We start from the raw sequence: 24,865 nt of genomic DNA, 5'->3' as shown, positions 1-24,865 counted from the left end.
AGCCTGACACTTTTTCCCAGGGTGGAAATAGCTGATATGTGAAAGCATAATTTTAAGACCATTGAGTTGACTTTATCGCTCCATCCTTCATATACATGAGTAAAAATCTTTACGTTACGTCTCTGTTCAAATGTGCAATGTGCAATTATAGCAATTTATAATAAATATTATGCACAACAGGACAGTTAATATAACATAGAAATACAGTTGTGTCAGCATGAATTAAACAGTCTGATGGCCTGGTGGAAGAAGCTGTCCCGGAACCTGTTGGTGCTGGCTTTTATGCTGCGGTACCATTTCCCGGATGGCAGCTGCTGGAACAGTTTGTGGTTGGGGTGTCTTGGATCTCCAATAATCCGTCGTGCCCTTTTTACACACCTGTCTTTGTAAATGTTCTGAATAGTGCGAAGTTCACAACTACAGATGCGCTGGGTTGCCCGCACCACTCTCTGCAGAGTCCTGCGATTGAGGGAGGTACAGTTCCCATACCAGGCAGTGATGCAGCCACTCAGGATGCTCTCAGTTGTGACCCTGTAGAAAATTCTTAGAATATGGGGGGGTCATATCAAACTTCTTCAACTATCTGAGGTGATAGTGATCCTCAGTGATGTGGATGCTGAGGAACTTAAAGCTGTTCACCTTCTCAACCCCAGATCCATTGATGTCAATAGGGGTTAGTCTGTCTCCATTCCTCCTGTAGTCCACAACCAGCTCCTTTGTTTTTGCGACATTGAGGGAGAGGTTGTTTTCTTGACACGACTGTGTCAGGGTGATGCCTTCCTCTCTGTAGGCTGCCTCATTATTATTTGCGATTAGGCCAATCAGTGTAGTGCATCAGCAAATTTAATTAACAGAATTGGAGCTGTGGGTGGCGACACAATCAGGGTATACAGCCCTGAGGGGCACCTGTGTTGAGGGTCAGAGGGGCAGAGGTGAGGGAACCCACTCTTGCCACCTGCTGGCGATCTGATAGGAAGTCCAGGATCCAGCTACACAAAGCAGGGTCAAGTCCGAGGTCTCTGAGCTTCTTGTTGAGCCTGGAGGGAATTTTGGTGTTGAGTGCTGAACAATAGTCCAAGACCAGCATTCTCACATATGCATCCCTCTTCTCCAGGTGTGTAGAGCTGTGGTTATTGCGTCATCTGTCGATCGGTTGTGTTGGTAGGCGAATCGTAGGGGGTCCAGTGTGGGTGGTAGCAAGCTGCAGACGTAGTCCTTGACCGGCCTCTCAAAGCATTTGCTTATTATTGAGGTGAGTGCGACAGGACGCCAGTCGTTCAGACATCTTGCCTTGGTCTTTTTAGGCACAGGGACAATGGTGGATGTTTTGAAGCAGGAGGGCACTCTACACTGGGAGAGGGAGAGATCAAAAATAAAGAAAGAACTGTATAGGGGAGATGTCAGAGGTAAGTTTATAACACAGAATGGTGGGTACATGGAACACAATGCTAGGAGTGGTGGTAGACGCAGATACATTAGAGGCATTTAAGAAATTCTTAGAGAGGCACATGGATGATAGCAAAATGGAGGGCTGTGTGGGAAGGAAGGATTAGATTGGTTTTAGAGCTGGTTAAAAGGTTGGCACAGCATTGCAGACTGAAGCTATGGTCTATATTCATATCTTAAATCTCCTTGGACAGACCCTCAGGATTGAGGATGACCTCCTACTATGCAGATTCTTTGGGTGCTGAGGTTGCTTGAGACCCATGTAACCTGCCTTGGGTGTGGCAGGAGGCACTTGATGGGATGGGTGGTATATTGGTAAATTTAGATTGGTAGTTTGGCTTATTGTTGTCACGTGTACCAAGATACGGTGAAAAGCTTTGGTTTGCATGCCATCCATACTGATCATTTCATCACAGCAGTACATCGAGATCATACAGGAAAAATCAAAGTAAATTTATGGTCAAAGTATGTATATGTCACCGTATACCACCCCGAGATTCATCCTCTTGCAAGCATTTAAAGGAAAATAAGGAAATACGGTAGAATTTATGAAAATCTATGCATTACTAAAGACTGACAAACAACCAATGTGCAAAAGAAAAGACAAATTGCACAAATTAAAAAAGCAGTACTCCAAGAGGACCACAACCTTGCCATTGGGTTTGGAGGCCTGTGTGCCTCAGTGACCCGGAGAACTAATTTGGCTGGAGTCAGGGCTTTATACTTTGGCTCTTTGTTGGGTCACCCATGCCAAACAGGTCAAAGGGTAGAGGCCAGACTAAGAGTGGTCCACCGGTTCTCCAGGTTCAGGGGTTCAGCTCAGGGCCAACAACCCTGAAGTAAAACGAAATTGCTACAGAAGCAGCAATGAAGAATCCTTCTACATCTGAGTGCGACGGTCGGTATTCCTGAGTCTCCACCCGGGACCTGCGTGACTGACTGTACTGAAACTACTGACACGATGAAGGAAGCCCTGAACACTGCTGGAGATGGAGGACCTTCATTGTTGCCCTAAAGACCAGCGGCGTAATGGGCAGTAAGAAAGTAAAACAGAAACAATAACGGAACGCAGATCATAGAGTTACGGTTACAGAGAAAGTGTAGTGCAGGCAGGTAAGGCACAAGGCCAAGACGAAGTAGACTGTGAGGTCAAGAGTCCATCTTTTCATGCTCAGGAACCTCTCAATAGTCTGATAACAGGGTGGTAGAAGCTGTCCTTCAGCCTGAAGATACATGCTTTCGGACTTTTATATCTTTGTCTGAAGAGAGATTGTCCTTGGTGGGTGGGGTCTTTGATTACGCTAGCTGTCTTACTGAGGCAGCAAGAATTGTGAACACTGTCTACAGTGTCTATGGTGGTGGCGGGGGGAGCTGGTATCCGCCATGTGTTGAGCTGCGCCCAAACTCCCTGTAGTTTCTTGCAGTCACGGGCAGAACGGTTGCCATGACAACCCTCCATCTAAAATGAAGGTGAATGTGTGGGGGTGAGATGGAGGGAAGAAGGTAGAGGAAGGGGAGAAGAACTACGTGGTACTTGACAGAGGTGTGCAAGGTGAAAAGGAAAATAGAGCAGACGGCTGGAGACCTTTTCCCAGTGCAGAAATGGCTAATGCAAGGGAGGTATAACTTTACGGTGATTGGAGGAAAGTATAAGGGAGATGTCAGAGGTCATTTTTTTACACAGAGAGTGGTGGGTGCATAGAACATTATACTGCCAGGGATGATGGTAGGGGCAGATACATTAGAGACATTTAAGACACACGTGTGGATGATTGAAAACTGGAGGGCTATGTGAGAGGGGAAGGTTTTTTTTTCTTTTTTTATGGAAAAAAAGGAAAGAAAGAAAGAAAGAAAGAAAGAAAAAAAAGAACCCCTACTAACTAAAACAAAAGGGGAAAAAAAAACATTTGGAGCACAAACCCAGAGCGATGCACCATACAAGCTTCCATAAAAAAAAAGACATCAAACCACCAACCAAATCCATATACCCAAGCATCAGAAAAGGACCATCTTTATTAACTCAAGTCAAATGATAATAATGGGCAAAAGAACCCCGCCTTTTCTCGAAGTCAAATTTAGGATCAAAAGTTCGACTTCTAATTTTTTCCAAACTAAGACATAACATCATCTGAGAGAACCATTGTATCAAAGAGGTGAAGGCTAGATTGATCTTGGAGTTGGTTAAAGGGGCGACAACATTGTGGCCAAAGCACCTGTACTGTGCTGTGATGTTCTACGTACAGGCCATTATGAGCATAAGCTTAAGTCATGGGAACAGAATTAGACCATTCAGCCCATTGAACCTGTTTCACCATTTAATCACAGCTGATTTATTTCCCCTCTCATTCCATTCTCCCACCATCACCCTGCAACCTCTGATGCTGTGATTAATCAAGAACCTATTTCCACTTTAAATATTAATCTGGATAGGATGCTTTCTATAGTGTTTCTATGTTTCGGCGATGGAGGGTCCCTTCTATAGTTTATGCCGGTCTTCTGCATCCTCCCTTCCAAGAGACTGAAAGCTCCAGGAGTCCGGACCAGTTCTCCATTGAGTGGAGGGATGCTTCATATTTTAATGAATTGTTGAGAATGGTCCTGACTACAACTCTCCTGACGTTCATTGGCCTGGACACAGCTCAGAGTAATTCAGTCATCATTAATGTAAACTTCTTGGACCAGGCACACTGCAACCTTTATTTTAATCAGCAGCACCAGGGCTCCACAGGGGACTGTCTTGTCTCCCTTTCTCTTCACCATTTACACCTCGGACTTCAACTACTGCACAGAGTCTTGTCATCTTCAGAAGTTTTCCGATGACTCTGCCATAGTTGGATGCATCAGCAAGGGAGATGAGGCTGAGTACAGGGCTATGGTAGGAAACTTTGTCACATGGTGTGAGCAGAATTATCTGCAGCTTAATGTGAAAAAGACTAAGGAGCTGGTGGTAGACCTGAGGAGAGCTAAGGTACCGGTGACCCCTGTTTCCATCCAGGGGGTCAGTGTGGACATGGTGGAGGGTTACAAATACCTGGGGATATGAATTGACAATAAACTGGACTGGTCAAAGAACACTGAGGCTGTCTACAAGAAGAGTCAGCGCCATCTCTATTTCCTGAGGAGACTGAGGTCCTTTAACATCTGCCGGACGATGCTGAGGATGTTCTGTGAGTCTGCGGTGGCCAGTGCTATCATGTTTGCTGTTGTGTGCTGGGGCAGCAGGCTGAGGGTGGCAGACACCAACAGAATCAACAGACTCATTCGTAAGGCCAGTGATGTTGTAGGGATGGAACTGGACTGTCTGACGGTGGTGTCTGAAAAGAGGATGCTGTCCAAGTTGCATGCCATCTTGGTCAATGTCTCCCATCCACTACATAATGTACTGGTTGGGCACAGGAGTACATTCAGCCAGAGACTCATTCCACCGAGATGCAACACAGAGCATCATAGGAAGTCATTCCTGCCTGTGGCCATCAAACTTTACAACTCCTCCCTTGGAGGGTCAGACACCCTGAGCCAATAGGCTGGTCCTGGACTTATTTCCTGGCATAATTTACATATTACTATTTAATTATTTATGGTGCAACTATTTATGAAAACCAATTTCCCCCCAGATCAATAAAGTATGACTATGACTATGACTATAATCGAATCCTAAAGGAGAAACAGTCGCCACCTTCGACTAATCTGCATCACATTCTTCCAGCCCTGCACACCTCCTTCCCTCGCTTCGTTGCCCCACCTCTCCTCTTCTCCATCCACTTCAATCCCTCCATCCCACCCCCACACATTCACACTCCTTACTTTTCCCGGGAGAGGGGGAGCCTAAAAATAAAGAGCATAGACTTAAGGTGTGAAGGGGAAGATTAGAGGGACAAGTTTTCCACTCAAGAGGGTGATGGGTATATGGAACGAGCTGTCAGTCAAACCTGTCGAGCAGGGGTTCCCAACTTTTTTTAATTTCATGGACCCCTACCATTATCCGAGGGGTCTATGGACCCCAAGTTGGAAACCCCTGCTGTAAAAGTAGGTACCATCACAATGATTGAAAGGCATTCAGATAGGAAAGGGCCAAATGCAGGCAGGTGGGACTAACTCAGATAAACATCTTGGTCAGCATGGATGAGTTGGGTTGAAGGGCCAGAAACCCTCCTGTATGACTCCCTCCTTTTGACAGCTCCCTCTCCACTTGATTTCAACTATCTCCTCACCTCTATCCTGTCTACATTCTCCCCTTCACCTATTCCTCTACATTCCCTCTACTTCGGCCTCCACTCCATTCCGCTACCTCCCTTCTCCTGCTTTCACCCTCATTCTCTCTTCCTTCACCGTCCAAGCTCTCTCCCTCTTCGTTTCCCATCCGTTCACACTTATCCTCCCCTCTCTTTGCGCTCCCGCTCTCTTGCACATCTCTCCCCCGGTCCACTCCGCCCGCCTCCCCCGCCGCGTCTCGTCGACCTCTCGGCTACTCGCCCGTTGCCAGAGCGGACCTTCTCTGCCGCGCACAATCAAACGCGTTAACGTTAATTTCTTTTCTCTCTCTCTGCGCCCGTGGTTGTTTCGTGAATAAACACACCTTATCTCGAGTCCGCATCCCTTTACTGAATCAATCACTTCAAAAGGACACGTTTCATTGTTAATTGAAAGCAGAGAGCCCACAACCTGTTTGCTTTAGAACGAAGTTTCCGCGCCGGCCAAGCGCAGACGATTTAAGAGTTCTCATTACACATTATTTCCTTTGATATTGTTTTCTAAACTGTATGTAAACAAGTCACGACTGAAAAATAATAGCGGGATGTGATTGAATGCAACGGGAAAGACAGCCTGAGACTGCCTGGGTAGCTGGGTTATTGAAGAAGCCGCCTGTTTTGTGCGTGTGTGGGGTGGGGGAAATCAAATCCATTTCAAAGCACTTCACCAACGGTGCATCGCCCAGCGTCTCCGTCCTCTAGCCCGCAAGAAAATATCCACCATCTGGGTACGATGATGCCCAAGTACCGCCAGACTGATAAAGCTCATCTGCCGCACTGAGGGAGACGGTCGTGGAATAACTTGATTGCAAAGGCTGATTGCAGATTAAGTCTGGAAGTGATTGCAGTCGGTTCAAACTAACGGCAACATGATTTAAACACCATTGCACCGTGCACTGGTGCCAACGCCACCAGCGGGATCAATTCCGATAACTATCCACTACTCCCGTTCAATGAAATCCGCTTATCTGCAGACGGGGGCGGGGGGCTGTTTTTTTATAGAAATCGCTGGGGAAACGAGCAGGTAGGATTTTTGTTTGCTCCCCCCCCCCGACCTGCCTTCCCTATCAACGCCCCGCCGCGTCCGATCTCTGGGAGCGGCGATATCAAAGGCATTTCTCCTTGCAAGGTTCAATACTCCGTAGTGTGTCGGTTTCGGGGAGGTGGTAAGCAGGATGGTGTGTGTGGGGGGGGGGGGGAAGAGTTGCGCTGCCGTAACTGGACGACGAAAAGAAACACGGACTCACAGAAAGAACCCTCACCCCTCCTCCCTCCCTCCCCCCCGTCTCTCTGTCTTTCTCCCTCTCTCTCGCTCTCTCTCTCTCTCACTCTTCAAAAACATCAAACGGTATACGTGGAAGCACCTCGCCCTCGGGGGAAAAATATCTGCATCTGCAAACGGTATAAATAAAGTACGCCCATTTTCAAGCTAGGGATTTCACAGCGCCTTCATTGGCAGGGAGTCAGAGGGATAATGAAATAAGTGAGAGAGGGAGAGAGAGGGAGCTAAAATCCTCCGTCCCATATTAGTTATCTAAATGCACTGGACTTCAAGATGAGTATTTAACGAGGCGGAGGTAAGCAGCAAGGCAGAGTGCTAGACCCCAGCCCAAGCTGAACAAAGTTCCGGAACAGACCCCAGAGGCTTAGCTTAGCATTTGTACGGAGCTTCTTGTGTTAACTATATCTGAAGAGAGATATTTGAACGCAGGAACCCCTTATTTAATTGGGAGAAGTTTACTGTGTCTTGTAGATTAAAATATTTGAGTGGTACTTTTCCCTATTTTAACTTTAGGCGGTTGTTCTATACTTTAACCTCACTTTTCATCCTCGGTTGCACCGGGATAGCGGGAGTTGGTACAACATATTCCAGCGAGAGAATGGGATCTGACCTGAAGTGGCAAGCCAGCACTGGACTGTGGCGCCCGCTACTTTTTACCGTCGTCTTGCTCCAGTTCGGCGGCTTCTCCGACGCCAGGAAGAGCTGGAAGGCCGGTCGCCAGAACCCGCACTACCGCCGGGCGCAGGGCTTGGCCGCCCGCGACAGGAACCAGGCGCCCGGCTGGAACCAGCAGCAGCAGCAGCCCGGCACGGCGGCCACCGAGGAAAGTTTTACCCTGGATTTCACCGCCGTCGAGGGCAACATCGACAACTTCATGGCTCAGATCAAGAGCCTGGCTCAGTCTCTCTACCCGTGCTCCTCCCAGAAGCTGAACGACGACATGAAACTTCACTTTCTGGCCAATACCTCCGTTACCTGCAATGACGGCACCCCGGCCGGGTATGTATCACCTCAGTCTGACTGGCGCCCGTCACGTTGCTCAAACCCTCCCTCGGCCTCGCCGCCACTTGTTACAGACCCGTAGATATCTCGCAGACCACCCCTCCCCACCCCAACCACCGCAGACGTCTATTCGGCGCACTGACCCCGTGCTATCTATCTCTCCAGAATACTCGAAACTGCTACCAGAGAGTTACCGAGTAAAAGTTTAAGGGTGACGAGGAAGACTTTGTCAAGGGGCGACCGCCAGACCGCGCAACATTCTATATAAATTACAATCTTTAATTTTAATGCCAGTCACCTTAAATCTACGTCCCACCCCGGCTTCTGAACTCTTAGTAAGGGGAATGCACCCTCGCATCTCACTCTCCTAGCAATAAAATGTTGTATGTTCTCAGGGCGTTTGAACCCGCTCGGAGACAGTCCCGGAGCCCAGAAGTGAGCTCCTCTCATTACACGTGAATGCACTCCCGATCCCTGGCCATCTCGCTGCTCCGTTCAGGACCTGCTCCAACAGGTTCAGAAACAGTTACTACCCCTCAACCACCAGGCTCTTGAACTTCGCTCACCCCATCACTGAACTGCTCCCACAACCTATGGATTCACTTTCAAGAACTCTTCATCTCATGCTCTCGATATTTATTGCTCATTCATTTATTTATTATTATTTTCCCTCTTTTTTTCATTCGCGCAGTTTGTTGATTTTTGCACGCTGGTTGTTTGCCCGTCCTTTTGGACGCAGTCTTTCGTTGATTCCATTGTGCATCTTGGATTTACTGTGTATGCCCGCAAGAACATGAACCTCAGACATAGCTAGATGTACTTTGATGATGCATTTACTTTGAACTTTGACTGCGGGCTTGCCAGCTAGGTTTAGCAGGGCTGTGGAACGGGTGCGAAGGAGCTGGCTTGCCTTTAGTTATCCGATACTCACGTCGTGGGAACTCTATCCCAGCGTGCGTGGACTCTGCAGTTTTGACCCGCTGCCCTTCGTGAATCGGAGACCTTGGTCAGTTTCAGACACCCGGTGTACATCCAGCAGCAAATGGATGCATTTCTGGGCCTATACTCGCCGGGTTTAGGAAGAATGAAGGAGTGGGTTGGGAATTGAAACCTACCGAATATTGAAAGGCCAAGACTGACCGGACGTAGAAAGGACGTTTCCCATAATGGGGGAAGTCTAGGACTAGAGGGCACAGCCGCAGAATGCCAAGAGAGAGAGGAGGAGGAATTGTTTCATTCAGATGGTGGTGAATCTGTGAAATTCATTGCCACGGACAACTGTGAAGACCAAGTCATTTGGATATACATAAAGCGGGGATTGACAGGTTTTTGCTCAGTAAGGGTGTCAAAGGTTATGGCAGGGGAATGGGATTGAGAGGGATAATAAATCAGCCATGATGGAAAGGCAGAACAGACCCAATGGGCCGAATGGCCTAATTCTGCTCCTGTGTCGTATTATTTATTTATTTGGCGACGCAGCGCGAACTAGTAATCCTTCCTTTGAGCCACGGCGGCCCAGTAACCACCGACAAACCCAAAATAACCTATTAACCGACCCGGTCGGTGTTTGGACACCGCAGCACCTGGGGAAACCCGCGCACCCAACAGGGCCGGAGTGCAGACTGTTGACGGCGCCGGAGAACTCCGGAACACCCTGAACTGTAACAGCGTCGCCCTAACCGCAACACTAACGCCTAATGAGTACGTTGGGATGCCTGGTGAGCGCTGAAAGTTGTCGATGGAACAAAAAATAAATAAACTGCAGGCGCTGGAAATCTGAAATAAAATCGGTAAACATTGGAAACTCAAGCAGCATCGGCGGGCAGAGGAAAAGGGTTAACGTCGCAGGTCGTCGGAACCGCGAGTTAAAAGAGAAGTTAGCGAACTGTTGTTGGGGACTCAAGTGTTAACTCACCTCAGAATCTAACTCAATTTGCAAACTAAGAAGCCCCCTTTGCTGCTCTGAAGGATAACCGGCAGGATCTAAAAGTTTCCAGAGTACAATGCATTTTCGAGTTATTTGCCCACGATTTTCAGAGCGGTCTAAGCACCGAACATTTAACTTCCCCCCCGGTTCCCCCAAACTATGTTTCATCCAAGGGGGTCGGCCAAGATTTAACCCCATAAGGCGTCTGTATAATCAGACATACGCGCATCCTCCCTCGTTGAGTATGTTGGAACGTGGGACAGTTCATAGCAAGCACTTATCCGCGCAGAGTCGCCCGGAAGGTCTGGCTGAGGTCGGGGTCGCGGTGGCCGCTCCCACTCCAGGTTCAAGGCTGCGGACGTTGAACTCTCCGGGTCCGTAGAACACCAGTAACAACCGTGTCCTGACCGACACGAGAATCTCACGTCCCGATTTCCCAGGGAGTTCCACTACCTCGCACACCGGTCAAACGTACGCGACTGGACCAGACCCCCTTTCATTACCGTCCAACCTGCTAACTGGTATTTCTGGGTTTGTCTTCACAGATACTACATTAAAGAGTCTAAAGGCAGCAGGCGATGGCTTATCTTCTTAGAAGGTGAGTTTGGGTGTGCTGATGGGACTATATGCAAAGATATGTACCGACCTTTTCCGCAGAATTTTCAACGAGGTCTCCGTGCCCGAGGTCATGTTTTCAGACCGCTGTTTAGTTGCCCCACTCTCTCCAGACTCCACTCACGGCAACTCTAGCTCACCAGAGGCATCCTAGCTTATCGCGATTACAGCACCAGCGACTGTCTGTAATGAGTTTCTACTTTCTCCCGTTATTGTTGAGTCGACCGTGGACATTGTGTCCTAGCTGTCTCCATGAAACGCAAACCAGGGAGGTACAATATGGGGAGCAAGTTGGCGATTCTGGAGCAAGCTCCCCCTCTCTACGCAGCTGATGAACCCAAAGGAACGGCAGAGACCCACCAGATGCATCGCAAAAATTGCCGGTCAGCATTGAACTCGACGTAGAACTGTCTTAGGGGACTCCAGCTCCGGGGTCTTCCCTCCGGGTTTACTGCGGAAGCCTTCCTCAGGAGTGCAAGGCAGGGAGGTTTGAGATCAGAGCTTTCCTTCCAGAGGAGCTGCCAACCACGGCCTCATCTGCCCTAAAGGACTGGTTTTAAGGCGCCGGTAACTCGCCTTTGCCTCTTCTCCTGACAGTAGAAACGGTTCCGCCAGGCTCCGTAAGCCAGACGTGGAGAACAGGAGCTGGACTTGGTTGTCAGAGGCTATTTAATAGGTAGTGGAAGCTCATCCCCTCGACACCCCTCGATCGCCAGCCCCCATCTATGACGACATTAAGGAACCATTGACTGTGTGGATTCCCTCTGGATGCTCCCGTTTCTTCTCACATCCCTAGGATGCGCAGGTTATGAGGTTAGTTGGTCACATGGACAACTGGGCACCAGGCAGGCTGGGTCGGAAGAGTTTGTCACAGTGCTGGATCTCTAAACTAGAAGTTAAACTACTTAGTTATGAAAACCTTGTCCCATTTTCATTGATTTGGTTCCAGTATCTACAGGCTCTTCAGCCCCTCAGTTCCGTGCTGACCACCCGTTGACCTCAGCACCTACTTTTATGGCATAGGTGCAGAATTTGGCCCATCAAGTCTGCACATCCTTGTACCCAAGCCTGAGACGTGCCTTTTCCTAGGACAAATCACCCGGGTGAGGCACTGTGCCCGACCGTGCCAGCTGTCCCCGTGTTTTATCTCGGGAAGGGTGCTGCCTAAACCCTGGCAAACATCGGCAACGTTTTGTTTAGATGCAGGTTGCAGGCATCTGTACTGTCCTCCTTCGGGCAGGGCGGAGTGAGGCTGGGGCTGAGTTAGGACACTCCAGCTGCAGGTATTCAAATGGCTCCCAACAGCCCCGGATTGCCTGCCACGAATCCAACCCAGATTTACCTTTCCAGGGTCCGAATTTCTGTTTCAGAGTGAAAGCGAGCCATTTCCAAGGACGCAATTCGAGAATATTTGATAGGATAACCAAAATAACTGATGTTTTATCTATATTTTGATCCTCCCACCGCCACTCTGGAACTCAAATTTAGTTAACACTGGAATCAAGTAATTGGTGATTCGTTTATATTGTCCTGTGTACAGAGCTACAGTCAAAAATGTTCTGCATGCCATCTAGATGGGTCATTTCATCAGGCCAGTACATTAAGAGAGTAAAAGGGAAAATCAATAACTACTGTACTGTATTATGCGCCATTTGAGTGAAGAGGTGCCCCTTCATGTTCCCCTTCAACTTTTCACCTTTCATCCTTAACCCATGACCTCTTGTTCTCATCTTACCCAACCTCAGTGGAAAAAGCCTGCTGCATTTACCCTATCTAGACCCCTCATAATTTTGTATACCTCTGTCAAGTCTCCCCTCATTCTCCAATGCTCCATGGAATAAAATCCCAACCTATTCAACTTTCCCCTATAATTCACATCCTCAAATCCCAGCAGCATGTAAATTTTGTAATCTACAGTTCTTGATTGGTAAGGGCGTCAAATGTTACGGGGAGAAGGTGGAAGAATGGGGTTGAGAGGAAAAATCGATCAGCTGTGTTTGAATGGTGGTGCAGACTTGATGAGCTGAATGGCTTTATACTGTGCTATCTCTTATGGTCATGGTTGAGGAGAAAGTGCATTTTAGGTAGACAATAAGGTGCAAGCTCATGATGAGCTAGATTATGAGTTCAGGAAGCTGGTTTATGGTACAAGATGTCCATTCAGTAAACTTAGAACAGTGAGATAGAAAGTGTCCCTTAAGCCTTGTGGGATGTACTTTTAGGCTTTTGTATCTTCAGCCCAGTGAGTGGTGGGGTGGAGATCCGTCTCTACCAAAGGAGGTGGAAGGCACCCTTTCTCTCCACTAGCCTGCAGATCACTCTTGGGCAAGGTGTACATCTGCTTAGGTCACCCCCCCCCCCCGCCCCGATCAGGAGAGGAGGCTTGGTATTGTGATATGAACCTGAATAATGCTGCAAAGGCCCACCCAGTTCACTGGCGTTCTTCAAGGGAGGGCATTTGGCATCCGCACCTGGTGAGCTCCATATACAACCCTGGACCACCCCATGTAGTTGGCTCTTAAATGCTCTCTGCAGCCTAACAAGCCACTTGCAATCGGTTACATCCAAACAACACCACTAGGGATGTGCATTAAGTGCAGGTCCCAACTGAGGTCCGGAATTTTACGATATCAGTGGAAAAGTTTCTATAAGATATAGATGTAGAGAAGGTCATCGTGCCCTTTATAGCACTTCCTGAGACTAAAGATTGGCGTTATTTGTCACATGTACATTGAAACACTGAGACAAACAATGAAACGTGTCAATTGCATCAATGACCAACGCAGTCCGAGAATGTACTGGGGGCATCGCACACAAGTGTCACCACGCTTCCAGTGCCAACATAGCATGCCCACAACCTACTAACGTTAACCCATATGTCTTTGGAATGTGGGAGGAAACCAGGACACCCAGAGGGAACACATGCAGTCAGGGGGGGGACAAACTCTTTACAGACAGCGGAGGGAATTGAACCCCTGGCGCTGTAAAGCATCGTGCTAACCACCACGCTAACATGCTGCCGTCCTGCAGATCAAGAGCAACTTACTTCCACTCTGGATGGATTGGCGGATTCTGAGGCAGCTGTTTAATTCAGTGTGGGGGGAACGCAGATCCTTTTGCAGATGGGGCAGGTGGTGCCCGACAGGGCGGACAACTCATTAACAGAGTCGCAGGTATAAATCATGGGTTCAAGCGATAAACTACGAGATTCTGCAGATGCTGGAAACTTGTGGTGGCACTCAAAATGCTGGAGGAACTCAGCAGGTCATGCAGCATCAATGCAGGAGAATAAGCAGTCGAAGTTTTGGACATCGTCGTCCTGATGAAGGGTGTTAGCCCTGACGCCACAAGGAGCCCATGTTGTCCAATTAGACCCATATGACTAATTGACCTACCAACCCCTACATTTTTGGAATGTGTGAGGAAAAGATGCAGTCATGGGGATTACTTAGACAGCAGTGGAAATTGAACCCTGGTCAGTGGCCCTGTTAAAGCATTGTGCTAACTACTCTGCTGCTGTGCCACCATCAAGGAAAAGCCTGTTTTCATTTTTATTTTTACTTATATTATTGACCGCTGTGCCTTCAGCTGTTATTGCTCTACCTTCCAAAATCATTTCCTTCAACGTCTTCATGCACTGCCCGACTCGATGCAAGCAGCACACCCTGACCTCCTTTCAAAACCTTGATGTCCAATCCAGTCTGACTGCAGCCCTTGATCTATTATGATTAAAGTACTACAGGAATGCATGTGGTTGTTGTAGGTTGTCATAGCCAGGGAGGGGGTTTTAGTGGGGACAAGCTCCCACGACCTATTAAATGCTTCCAATGGTGTGCACCTCAAACAGCCTGTGAGAACCAAGTCCAGCTCCTGGCCTTCACGTGTGGCTTAGCTACCAAGCCCTGCGGAACTGTTTCTACTGACAGGAGAAGGGGCAAAGGCAGGCGACTGGCGCCTTAAAACCAATGGCTTCTGGTGGATGGGTCTGGTCAGCTGTGGTTGGCAGTTCGTACATGAGAAGGAAAACTCTGATCTCAAACCCTCTGCTGCTTTGCGGCTATACCCACTCATGGAGAAGGTTTCGGGAGTAAACCCTGAGGGAAAAATCTGGAGCTGGAGTCTCTGAGACAGTCCTATGCTGGGGGTCGATGCTGACAGGCAACTCCTGCGACGCTGCTGGTGCCAAACTGTATCGGTCTCTGCCGTTCCTTTGGGATCATTAGATACTCGGAAAGAGGGAGCTTGCTACATGGACAACAGCTTGCTCTCCATATTGTACTGCCCTGGCTTGTGTATCTAGACAGCTACGATGCAACATCCAATTTCCTACCTTCTCCTCATATCTCTTCATGCCCTGACCAATCAAGAATCGATCAACCTCTGCCTTAAATACCATTAAATACAAACAGGTGTCTGAGTATTATTAATACACAGGTTCTAGCTATCTACGTACAACAGAAAATGGAAGGATCTGGACAATGAGCAGGCGAAGGGTCTAGGTATCTGTAGTCAAATTAGCTCGGCATTAATCATGTCATCTTTCATCCTCCTTCACTCCAAAGAGGAAATCCCTAGCTCACTCAACCTATCTTCATAAGACATGATCTCTAATCCAGGCGGCATCCTGGTGAATCTCCTCTGCACCCACATCCTTCCTATAATGAGGTGACCAGACCTGAACACAATATTCCAAGTGTGATCTAACCAGGGTTTTTTGAGCTGCAACATTACCTCATGAGTCTTGAACTCAATCCCCTGACTAATGAGGGCCAACACACCTTCTTAACCAGCCCATCAACTTGCACAGTTACTCAGAGGGATCTATGGACAAACATCTGTTGATCTAGAGACCTCAAGATCCCTCAGTGGAGCTGGATCTCATAGGGAAAAAATGGAGGAATCACTTTTTAAGATAAACCCACAGCATGAGGGTCCCTTCCTGGTGGGTTGCACACACACCTCCACTTGACACAGCCATCCTTATCTCGATGAAGAAATGGAATCCCCACCCATTCTATGTTTTGTGAGATCCCATTGGATGGCATGGTGGCTGATTGATTGGAGGCCGGTAGTCCAAAAGCTTACTGATTCTTGGTCAGTATTCCAACAAGTCCAATTATGTAAGTGATGTCAGAATAAAATAATCCCAAGGCTTACAATATTAAAAGCAACTTAAACAACACCGGTCTGTTCTGCTTGTTATATGTGGACAGTGTTCTGCCTTGGACTCCATGTTGCATTATTTGTGGTGGACCCCCTCCTCTTCCACACGTCGGGTAAATTGGCTGCTGTAAAGCACCTCGGGTTTGCACCTGAGCAGTAGACCTGCAGGGAGCTGATGAGAAAAAGAAATGGGATCACTGTAGGGTTGGTGTAAATGAGTGGCTGATGGTCGGCACAGACTCGATGGGCCAAAGAGCCCTTTCCAGGCTGCATATCTTTGTAACTTCATGACAACTTGTCCTATTTGTACATATCATGTTATTTATGCCAATGTTAATCTCCAGGCATAGCCGGTCCATATTATAATGCCGAGGTTTTATAAGGCATTGTTCACACCACGCTTAGAGTCTTGTGAGTAGGTTTACAAGTGACCGCAGGAATGAAAGGGTTAATGTTTACAGAGTGCTTGATAGCTCTGGGCCCATACTCATTGGAGTTTAGAGGAATGAAAGGGATCTCATTGTAATCTATAGAATATCGAAAGGCCCAGATAGAGTGGATGTGCGGATGATAGGACAAAGGACATAGAACGTTTTGGCATTTTACAGGGCCTTTGGCCCGTGGTGTTGTGGTGGCTTTATAACCTACTCGAAAATCAATCTAACCCTTCCCTCTTACATTTCCTTTCATTTTTATATCATGTGGGGGAGGGGAGTCTAGGACCTGAGGGCCCAGCCTCAGAATAGAAGGATATTACTTTCAGAACAGAGATGAGGAGGAATTTCTTTAACCTGAATCTATGGGATTCATTGCCACAGAGGACTGTGGAGGCCAAGTCATTGGGTGTATTTCAAGTGGATGTTGGTAGTTTCTTGATTAGTAAGGCTGTCAAAGAGTATTGCGGGGAGAATGGGATTGAGAGGGATAATAAATCAGCCATGATAGAATGGCAGAGCAGACTCGATGGGCTGAATGGCCTAATTCTGCTCCTATGTCTTATGATCTTATATTGACTGTTCCTTTTTCTATTCTCCCAGGGGGCTGGTACTGTTTCAGCAAGGAGAACTGTGACAACCGATACGATACCATGCATTGGCTGATGAGTTCCACCAACTGGCCTCGCAGTAGGACAGGTGTGTGTCCGTCGGTGACTCCAAAAAAATCCTGTCGCTGCCGGAAACCTGTAGATTCTGGGAAAGCTGCAAAGGCTTGGCAGGTCAGGCAGCATCTGAGGATGGAGAACCTGAAACTTTTCTCCTTCCACAGGAGGAAGCCCTTTGCCAGGACAGCAGTTGGAGTTGATTTATATTTTCTCAATCAGAGAGGTTATTTTCAGCAAGGTCAGAGGCAAGGAGAAGATGGAATGTTTGGGCAGGAATAAAGAATGAAAGGGAAGATCTGGGAGAAGGTGGACAGAAGAGGTAGAAGATTTGATGGTGCAAGACATCAAAGAGCAGAATGGGGAAATGAATGGTCATGCATTTTGATAGAAGAAATAAAGGTGTAGACTATTTTCTAAATGGGGAGAGAATTCAGGAATCAAAGGTGCATAGGGACCTGGGAGCACTTGTGCAGGATTCCCTAAAGGTTAATTTGCAGGTCGAGTCGGTGGGGAGGAAGGCAAATGCATTAGTAGCATTCATTTCATGAGGACTAGATTATAAAAGCAAGGATGTAATGCTGAGGCTTTCTAAAGCCATTGGTCAGAGTATTGTGTGCGTTTTGGGCACTTTATCTAAGAAAGGTTGTGCTGGCATTGGAGAAGAGCCACATGAGGTTCACGAGAATAATCCTGGGATTGAAAGAGTTAATACATGAGGAGTGTTTGATGGCTGTGGGCCTATATTCATTAGTGTTTAGTAGAATGAGGGGGGCATCCCATTGAAATCTATTGAATATTAAGTGGCCCAGATGGAGTGACCATGGAGAGGATGTTTCCTACAGTGGGGAAGTCTAGGACCAGAGGGCACGCCTCAAAATAGAAGGATGTCCCTTTAGAATAGGGACGAGGAGGAATTTTTATATAGCCAGAGGGTGGTGAATGTGTGGAATTCAGTGCCACAGGCGGCTATGGGGGCCAAGTTATTGGGTATATTTAAAGCGAAGGTTGATTTTTTTTATTAGTAAAGGCATCGATGGTTACGGGAAGAATGGGATTGGGAGGGGGAAGTAAATCAGCCAAGATCATATGGTGGAGAAGACTTGATGGGCCAAAGGGCCTAATTCTGCTCCTGTGTCTAATTGGCGACTGTACCTCTTCCTAGAGATGCTTCCTGGCCTGCTGCGTTCACCAGAACTTCGATGTGTGTTGTCTGTGTCTTGTGTCTTAAGATGACTGTGCAGAGAAGATTCCCTAGATGGAATCCGAAGATGAAGTAGGTTGGGATGACAGCCTCTGGTGTGTAAAAGATTGACAGGGGAACTGTTTCAAATGGGTAGAGTCTTAAGAAAGATTGCTGCTGAGAAAATGCTGTTCCTCAGAGAAGAAGTTGAGACTAAGGACCAAAAACAACCCATGGTGGAATTCAGCTGGTCTGGAAGCAAAGGGACCCTGAGGGAGACCATGAGTTAGGTCTGAGGTTGCAGAGCAAAGATCACTAAATATATGGAAGTGGGAGGTGGGGGGGGGCAGAGGTGATAAATGGAAGCAGATGTGAGGGTGGTGGGGTGGAGATTGAGCCAGGTGGGGTAGGGTGAGGAGATATTGTAGGATTTGGAGCCAATATGAGATACGGAAAAGTTCTTCTCCAAGGTCTGAAAAATTCTCCATGCCAAAGAGCTACATTGCCAAGACATTAAATCTATTCCTAAGCTGTGATCAATAGACTTTTAGGTTTTGAGGAAAATAGAGCTAGGGAAACCAAACACAAATTGGTGAGGCCATGATCTGATCAACGAAGATCTTAGTGAATGGAGGAACAATTCTAAGGAGACAGAGAACCTATCCTTGTTCCTTCTTCCTGGAGGATAACGGTGGGATAAGTAAAGAACCAGAAGATGGTAATTGAGGAAGTGTTAATGGGAATAGTGCAACATCATCCAAGGTGGTCAAACTCCTTGGTGAATCTAGAAACCTGTGGAGCGACTCTGAAAAATGGAGTGCTGGTCCTTGAGCTTATTTTGAATGTTGGGTCCTCATGTTATTAGTTTGAACAACGGGTCTGCATTCAGCCCTCACGCTCTGCCTAATGGCAGTTCTTTTATGCAACAGTTGAGGTAAGTTATAAAGGAAATCAGTGAAGCATTAAAAAGATAGATATTGATACTTTCTGAAATATATTACAGAAAAGCAATAGAATCATGTCAAAAATATTTGTTTTGTAGCCCCATGGTTCTAATGACCTTGAGACCTGGTTGCCATAGCTACCACATGCAATAGAACAGGGCCTGATGGACGACTAGGCCTCAGGTGGTCGATCCCGAGAATTAGAAATAGGATTAGAATTTATTTTATTTCTTACATCCATCTCACAACTTGAGGGAGTAAAAATCTTTATGTTGCGTCTCTGTCTCGATGTACAAGCAATAAAGAGGGGAAATGTGGGAGGATATCACCCAAATGCCAGACATCCCACCTCTCCCGGAAGTTCCGGGAGTCTCCCGCATATTAATAGCAGCTCCTTGACGCCCGCAAATTATATACAAAATCCCGGAAATGAGCGGGAGCGGGCATCCTGATTGGTCTCTCTTTATGCTAAGTAGACCTATCAGTTTTCTCTGTGGGCGGGCTTTACAGTCGATCTCTGTCTCTCCATCAGTTCAGTTTAGCATCCTGCACTGCTATGGCAGAGTGTTTCAAAAAACGAAAATATAAAACGTACTTCACCCCAGACTACACTAAAGTGTACCCCTGCCTAATAGGGGTCAAAAATTATGACAGTGTTGCTCACTGCGCTGTTTGCAACAGTGACTTTTCTATTGCCCATGGTGGGTTAAGACTGTAAAAACATGTTGAGGTGAGATTAACAGGTGTCATTCGTTCATTAGCATAGCTAACGTTATTTAAACTAGCTGGCTAGCTGCTCTATTGCAGACATCCAACCTCTCCCAGGAGTTCCGGGAGTCTCCCGCAAATTGATGGTGCTACCTCCCTGAAATGAGTTTTTGCAGGGTGGGATGTCTGAAACGCTAAGGTTGTATACATGTATGTACAGACAGATACAATATACAGTCAGAAAAATCTGATGGCCTGGTGAATGATGCTGCGGTAGACAGTAGCAGCTGAAACAGTTTGTGGTTGGGGTGGCTGGAGTCCCCGATGACCCTCTGGGCCCTTTTTACGCACCTGCTGCTGTAAATGTCCTGAATGGAGGAAAGTTCACACCCACAGGTGCGCTGGGCTGTCCGTACCACTCTCTGCCATGCCCTGCGTTTGAGGGTAGGACAGTTCGTGTACCAGGCGATGACAGCCAGTCAGGATGCTCTCGACAGTGTCCCTGTAGAAAGACCTGAGGATTTGGGGACTCATGCTGAACTTCTTCAGCCGTCTGAGGTGAAAGAGGCACTGTTGTGCTTTTATCACCTCACATCCGGTATGTAGGGTCCAGGTGAGATCCTCGGTGATGTGTATGCCGAGGAACTTGAAACTACTCACCCCTTCAACTCCAGTCCCGTGGATGTCAACAGGGGCTAGCCTGTCTGTTACTCCTGTAATCCATGATCATTTCCTTCGTTTTTTCAACTTTGAGGGAGAGGTTGTTTTCTTGGCACCACTGTGTCAGGGCGCTGAATTCTCCTCTGTAGGCTGTCTCATCGTTGTTGGAAATAAGGCCGATCGATGTCGAGTCATGTGGGAATTTGATCAGCAGATTGCAGCTGTGTGTGGCAACACGATCATGGCTGTATAGGGAGTAGAGGGACGGGGTCAGAACATGGAGGTGGGTGGGCTCCTGTGTTGAGGGTCAGAGGGGCAGAGGTGAGGGTGCCCATCCTCACCTCACCTGCTGGCGATCCGATAGGATGTCTGGGATCCAGCTGCACAAGGTCCCTCCATAATAGCTTTCGTGAACTTTTGATACAAAAATCTCTTCAGAATCAAGATTGTTACCACTGACATATGTTGTGAAATTTGCAGTTTTGTGGAAAGCATAAAAAATTACTACATATTACAGCTAAAAAAATAAATAAATAATGCGAAAGAGGGATGGAGATACAGCGAGGTTCATGGGCTCATTGGCCGTTCAGAAATCTGATGGCAGAGGTGATGGTGCTATTCCTGAAATGTTATTAAATGTCTCAGGTAATCAGATTATAAACACCAGATTCTGCAGATGCTGGAAATCCAGAGCAGCATAGACAAAATGCTGGGGGAACTCAAAAGGTCAGGCAGCATCTGTGGAGAGGAATAAACAGTCAATATTTCGGGTCAAGGCCCTCCATCAGGACTGGAAAGAGAGGGAGAAGAAGCTGGAATAAGAAGGTGGGGGGAGGAGAAGGAGCACAGGCTCGAAAGTGATAGGTGAAGCCAGGTGGTGGGGGAGGGAGGATGAATTAAGAAGCTGGGAGGTGATAGGTGGAAAAGGTAAAGGGCTGAAGAAGATGGAATCTGATAGGAGAGGAGAGTGGACCATGGGAGAAGGGGAAATAGGAGGGGCACCAGGGGAAGATGATAGGCAGGTGAGGAGAAGGAAAGAGGTAAGAGGGGGTCCAGAATAGGGAATAGAAGAGGAAGGGGAGGGGGATAAATTACCAGCCTGGAGAAATCAATGTTCATGCCATCAAGTTGGAGGAATAAGGCATTGCTCCACCAACCTGAGAATGTCCTCTTTATGGCAGTAGAGTAGGCCGCAGACCGACATGTCGGAATGAGAATGAGGATTAGAATGAAAATGGTTGGCCACCGGGAAATCCTGCTTCTTGCGGGGGGAGCGAAGGTGCTCGACAAAGCGGTTCCCTCAACCTACGTCGATCTGACCGATGTAGAGGAGGCCGCATCGGGAGTGGACAACCCCGGCAGACTCACAGGTGAAGTGTTGCCTCACCTGGAAGGGCCGTTGGGTCCCCGAACGGAGGTGAGGGAGGAGGTGAATGGGCAGGTGCCGCACTTCCTCTGCTTGCGGGGGGAATGCCAACCGGGAGGTTAGTGGGGAGGGACGAATGGACAAGGGAATCATGGAGCGAGCGACCCCTGCAGAAGCTGAGAGTGGGTGGTGGTAGAGATGTATATGGTGTAGTTAACACCAAAGATTATTGTCATGTGTCCAAGTACAGCGAGGTACTGGTACAATGAAGTAATTGCCTCCCAAAGCATCACAGGCATGTAGGTTAGAATACAAATTATACATAAATTATACCATAATTGATTAATAAATCAAATTAATAAATCCTAATGAAATAGGTAAAAGTTATTATTGGATGGGGCACCTGCTTCGGATTTCTGAATGGTCTATGAACCCATGAAACACTACTGTATTATTTTGTTCCATTTTGGTATTATTTAATTTTGTGTAGTTTTCTTGTCATGACTTATAGTGGCTGGGTTGAGTTGTTCTCCAAGCTTTGCAATTAACTTGGCTTTGCAAATGTTTTGTCACGATGTGAGGAGACGTTTGCAAGTAAATGGCCAAGATCAGAGAACAACCCAACCCAACATTTAGCTGCATGAGCTGCACCTTTTCCGAGTTATTTCCATAACTTACAGTAATTTTTCATGCATTGTACAGTACTGCTGCCACAAAATAGCAAACTCCACGACATATGTTGGTGATAATAAACCTGATTCTGATTTTGATTTGGTTCCTTAACAAGCTGTCAATGCAGTCATAACACAACTCATTGAGAATCATACAAAATCAGACATAACGTGTAACCAGGGTCCCTTCTCATTTTATTTATGTCGATAAGATCTCTTGCTTTCCTATTCTCTTCTCTCATGCGTTCCCTGTCTGTGTAGCTCCAAGATCAATAAGGATTATAAGATAGATAGTACCTGATAGAGGTGTATAAGATGATGAGAGGGATTGATCGTGTGGATAGCCAGAGGCTTTTTCCCAGGCTTAAATGGCTAACACGAGGGGACATAGTTTTAAGGTGCTTGGAACTAGGTACTGAGGGGATGTCAGGGGTAAGTTTTTCACATAGTCTGGTGGGTGTGTGGAGTGCACTGCTGGTAGCGGTGGTGGAAGTGGATACAATAGGGTCTTTTAAGAGCCTCTGAGATAGGTACATGGAGCTTAGAAAGATAGGGGGCTATGCGCTAGGGAAATTCTGGGCAGTTTCTACATGGTCGGCACAACATTGTGGGACAAGGGACCTGTAACGTGCTGTAGATTTTTATGTTCTGTGTTCTGTGTTTACTGTTGTCATCCGAACATCAGTTGTAATGTAAGAGTTGCATGATTTAATACAGGTTTGCGTAAGTAATTTGTTATACACTATATGATCTGTTACAACAAATAACTCAGGCAGAAAATGGCCTCTGCGTGGGTGTCATGACTTGTAATTTAAACTCAGCATTCAACACATTATATCCCAAGATGAGAATGCTCAGATTCCCGGCCTGATTTTCCAATTGCTTTGATTAGTGATTGGAAATTCCTCATGCACTGTGCATAAAGACAAGAGGTTCTGTAGACACTGGAAATCTTCGGCAGCAGATGCTGGAGGAAAAATGCTGGAGGAATCCGGCAAGTCAGGCAGCTTCTGTGGAGAGGGATAAACAGGTGACCTTTCGGGCCGAGAGCCTTCATCGGGACTGTAGAGGAGGGAGGAAGAAGCCGGCTGTGGAGGTTGGATATGTTTAAAGTGGAGATTCTTGTTTGGTAAGGGCACCAAAAGATGAAGGCAGAGGAGAGTGAGGTTGAGAAGGATAATAAATCAGCCATGATTGAGTGGTGGAACAGACTCAATGGGCTGAATGGCCTAACTCCGCTCGCATATCTGATGGTCCTATGGTTTATTCCAGTCCTAATGGAGCATGTCTGCCTGAAATGTCAACTGTTTATTCCCCTCCATAGATGCTACCTGACCTGCTGAATTCATCCCAACTCACCCAAAATGCATTATAGCTTTGTAATGTTTGTGATGATTTGTAATACTGACTCCCAACGAAGTGTGTTATATTGGCAAAGTCAGAGACATGGACATGACCTCTTGGGATTTTCTTTTAATAGGAACTGGAATGTTATCTGCACAGCCCGAGGAGAACCCTTACTGGTGGAATGCTAACATAGTGTAAGTTTTGTCAACTCTATTATATGGGAATGCAGTAGAAAAGGAAGGTTGGCACCATGTACATAGTAATATAAAGGCGCTGCGAATAAAAAACAAAATCCTGCAGACGTTGGGAAGCTGAAATGAAATTAAAAGTGCTAGAAGCTCTCAGCAAGTCAGGCAGCATCTGTGGAAAGAGAAACAGATAGTGCACTTGGCATTGGGGGATCCTTCATCAGAACAGGGAAAGAGAGAATATAAATTCGGGGCGGTACATTATCGTAGCAGTTAGCGTAATGCTATTACAGATCTAGCAACTTGAGCTCAATTCCCACCACTGCCTGTAAGGAGTTTGTACGTTCTCCCCATGATCACGTGGGATTCATCTGGGTTCTTTGGTTTCCTCCCACGTTCCAAAGATGTGTAGGTTGGTGGGTCAGTTGGTCACCTGGGTGGTGCGGGTTCATTGGGCAGGAAGATCGAGTTACCCTGTTCTAACTCTAGAAAGTAAAATAAATAAAAGTTAATTTTAGGTACAGTGCTGTGCTAAGATCTTAGGCACATGTATATAGCTAGAGTACTGCAGTAACTTCATGTATTGCCCAAAAACAAATTTCATGACACGTATGCCTTTACCACCACTCCTGGCAATATGTTCCATGCTCTACCTCTGATTTCCACCCTATTCTTATCACCATAAAATTATGCCCTTTCATATTAGCCGTTCCTGGCCTGGGATAAGGACTCTGCCTATCTGTTAGATCTATGCGTCTTATCATCTTGTATTCCTTTATCAAGTCTCCTCTCACCTTCCTTTTATCCAAAGAGAAAAGCCCCAGCACGCTCAACATGAAGTTCAGCACGGACTAGAAGGGCCGAGATGGCCTGTTTCCGTGCTGTAATTGTTATATGGCTATATGGTTATATGAGTGATGATAAGCCTGATTCTGATAATGGGTCTCTATTGATTGAAAGTGGGAAGAGGGCAGGGAGAGGGGAATCATGGTTGGGGAGAGGGGAGGGAGCGGG

General features: G+C 47.0%; 1 protein-coding gene across 2 annotated transcripts in view; it reads left to right on the top strand.

Moving 5' to 3' along the window:
• The first annotated feature begins 7,036 nt into the window (after positions 1–7,036).
• Positions 7,037–24,865, top strand: part of notum1a (notum, palmitoleoyl-protein carboxylesterase a) — a 78,679-nt gene continuing 60,850 nt past the window's right edge. Inside the window, exons 1-5 of one of the 2 annotated variants that reach the window (XM_072242471.1) lie at positions 7,037–7,273; positions 7,492–7,977; positions 10,453–10,505; positions 16,723–16,818; positions 23,797–23,857. In XM_072242471.1, coding sequence (XP_072098572.1) covers positions 7,577–7,977; positions 10,453–10,505; positions 16,723–16,818; positions 23,797–23,857 — 611 coding nt within the window. In that variant the 5' untranslated portion in view covers positions 7,037–7,273; positions 7,492–7,576. Of the gene's footprint in view, positions 7,978–10,452; positions 10,506–16,722; positions 16,819–23,796; positions 23,858–24,865 lie in introns of both variants that reach the window. The other variant, XM_072242470.1, reaches the window with a different exon arrangement.

Source organism: Mobula birostris, chromosome 24, assembly GCF_030028105.1.
Source record: "Mobula birostris isolate sMobBir1 chromosome 24, sMobBir1.hap1, whole genome shotgun sequence".
In the NCBI taxonomy this organism is placed as follows: Eukaryota; Metazoa; Chordata; class Chondrichthyes; order Myliobatiformes; family Myliobatidae; genus Mobula; species Mobula birostris.
Note: the sequence above shows the minus strand (reverse complement) of the source record. Positions and strands in the feature narration are given on the sequence as shown.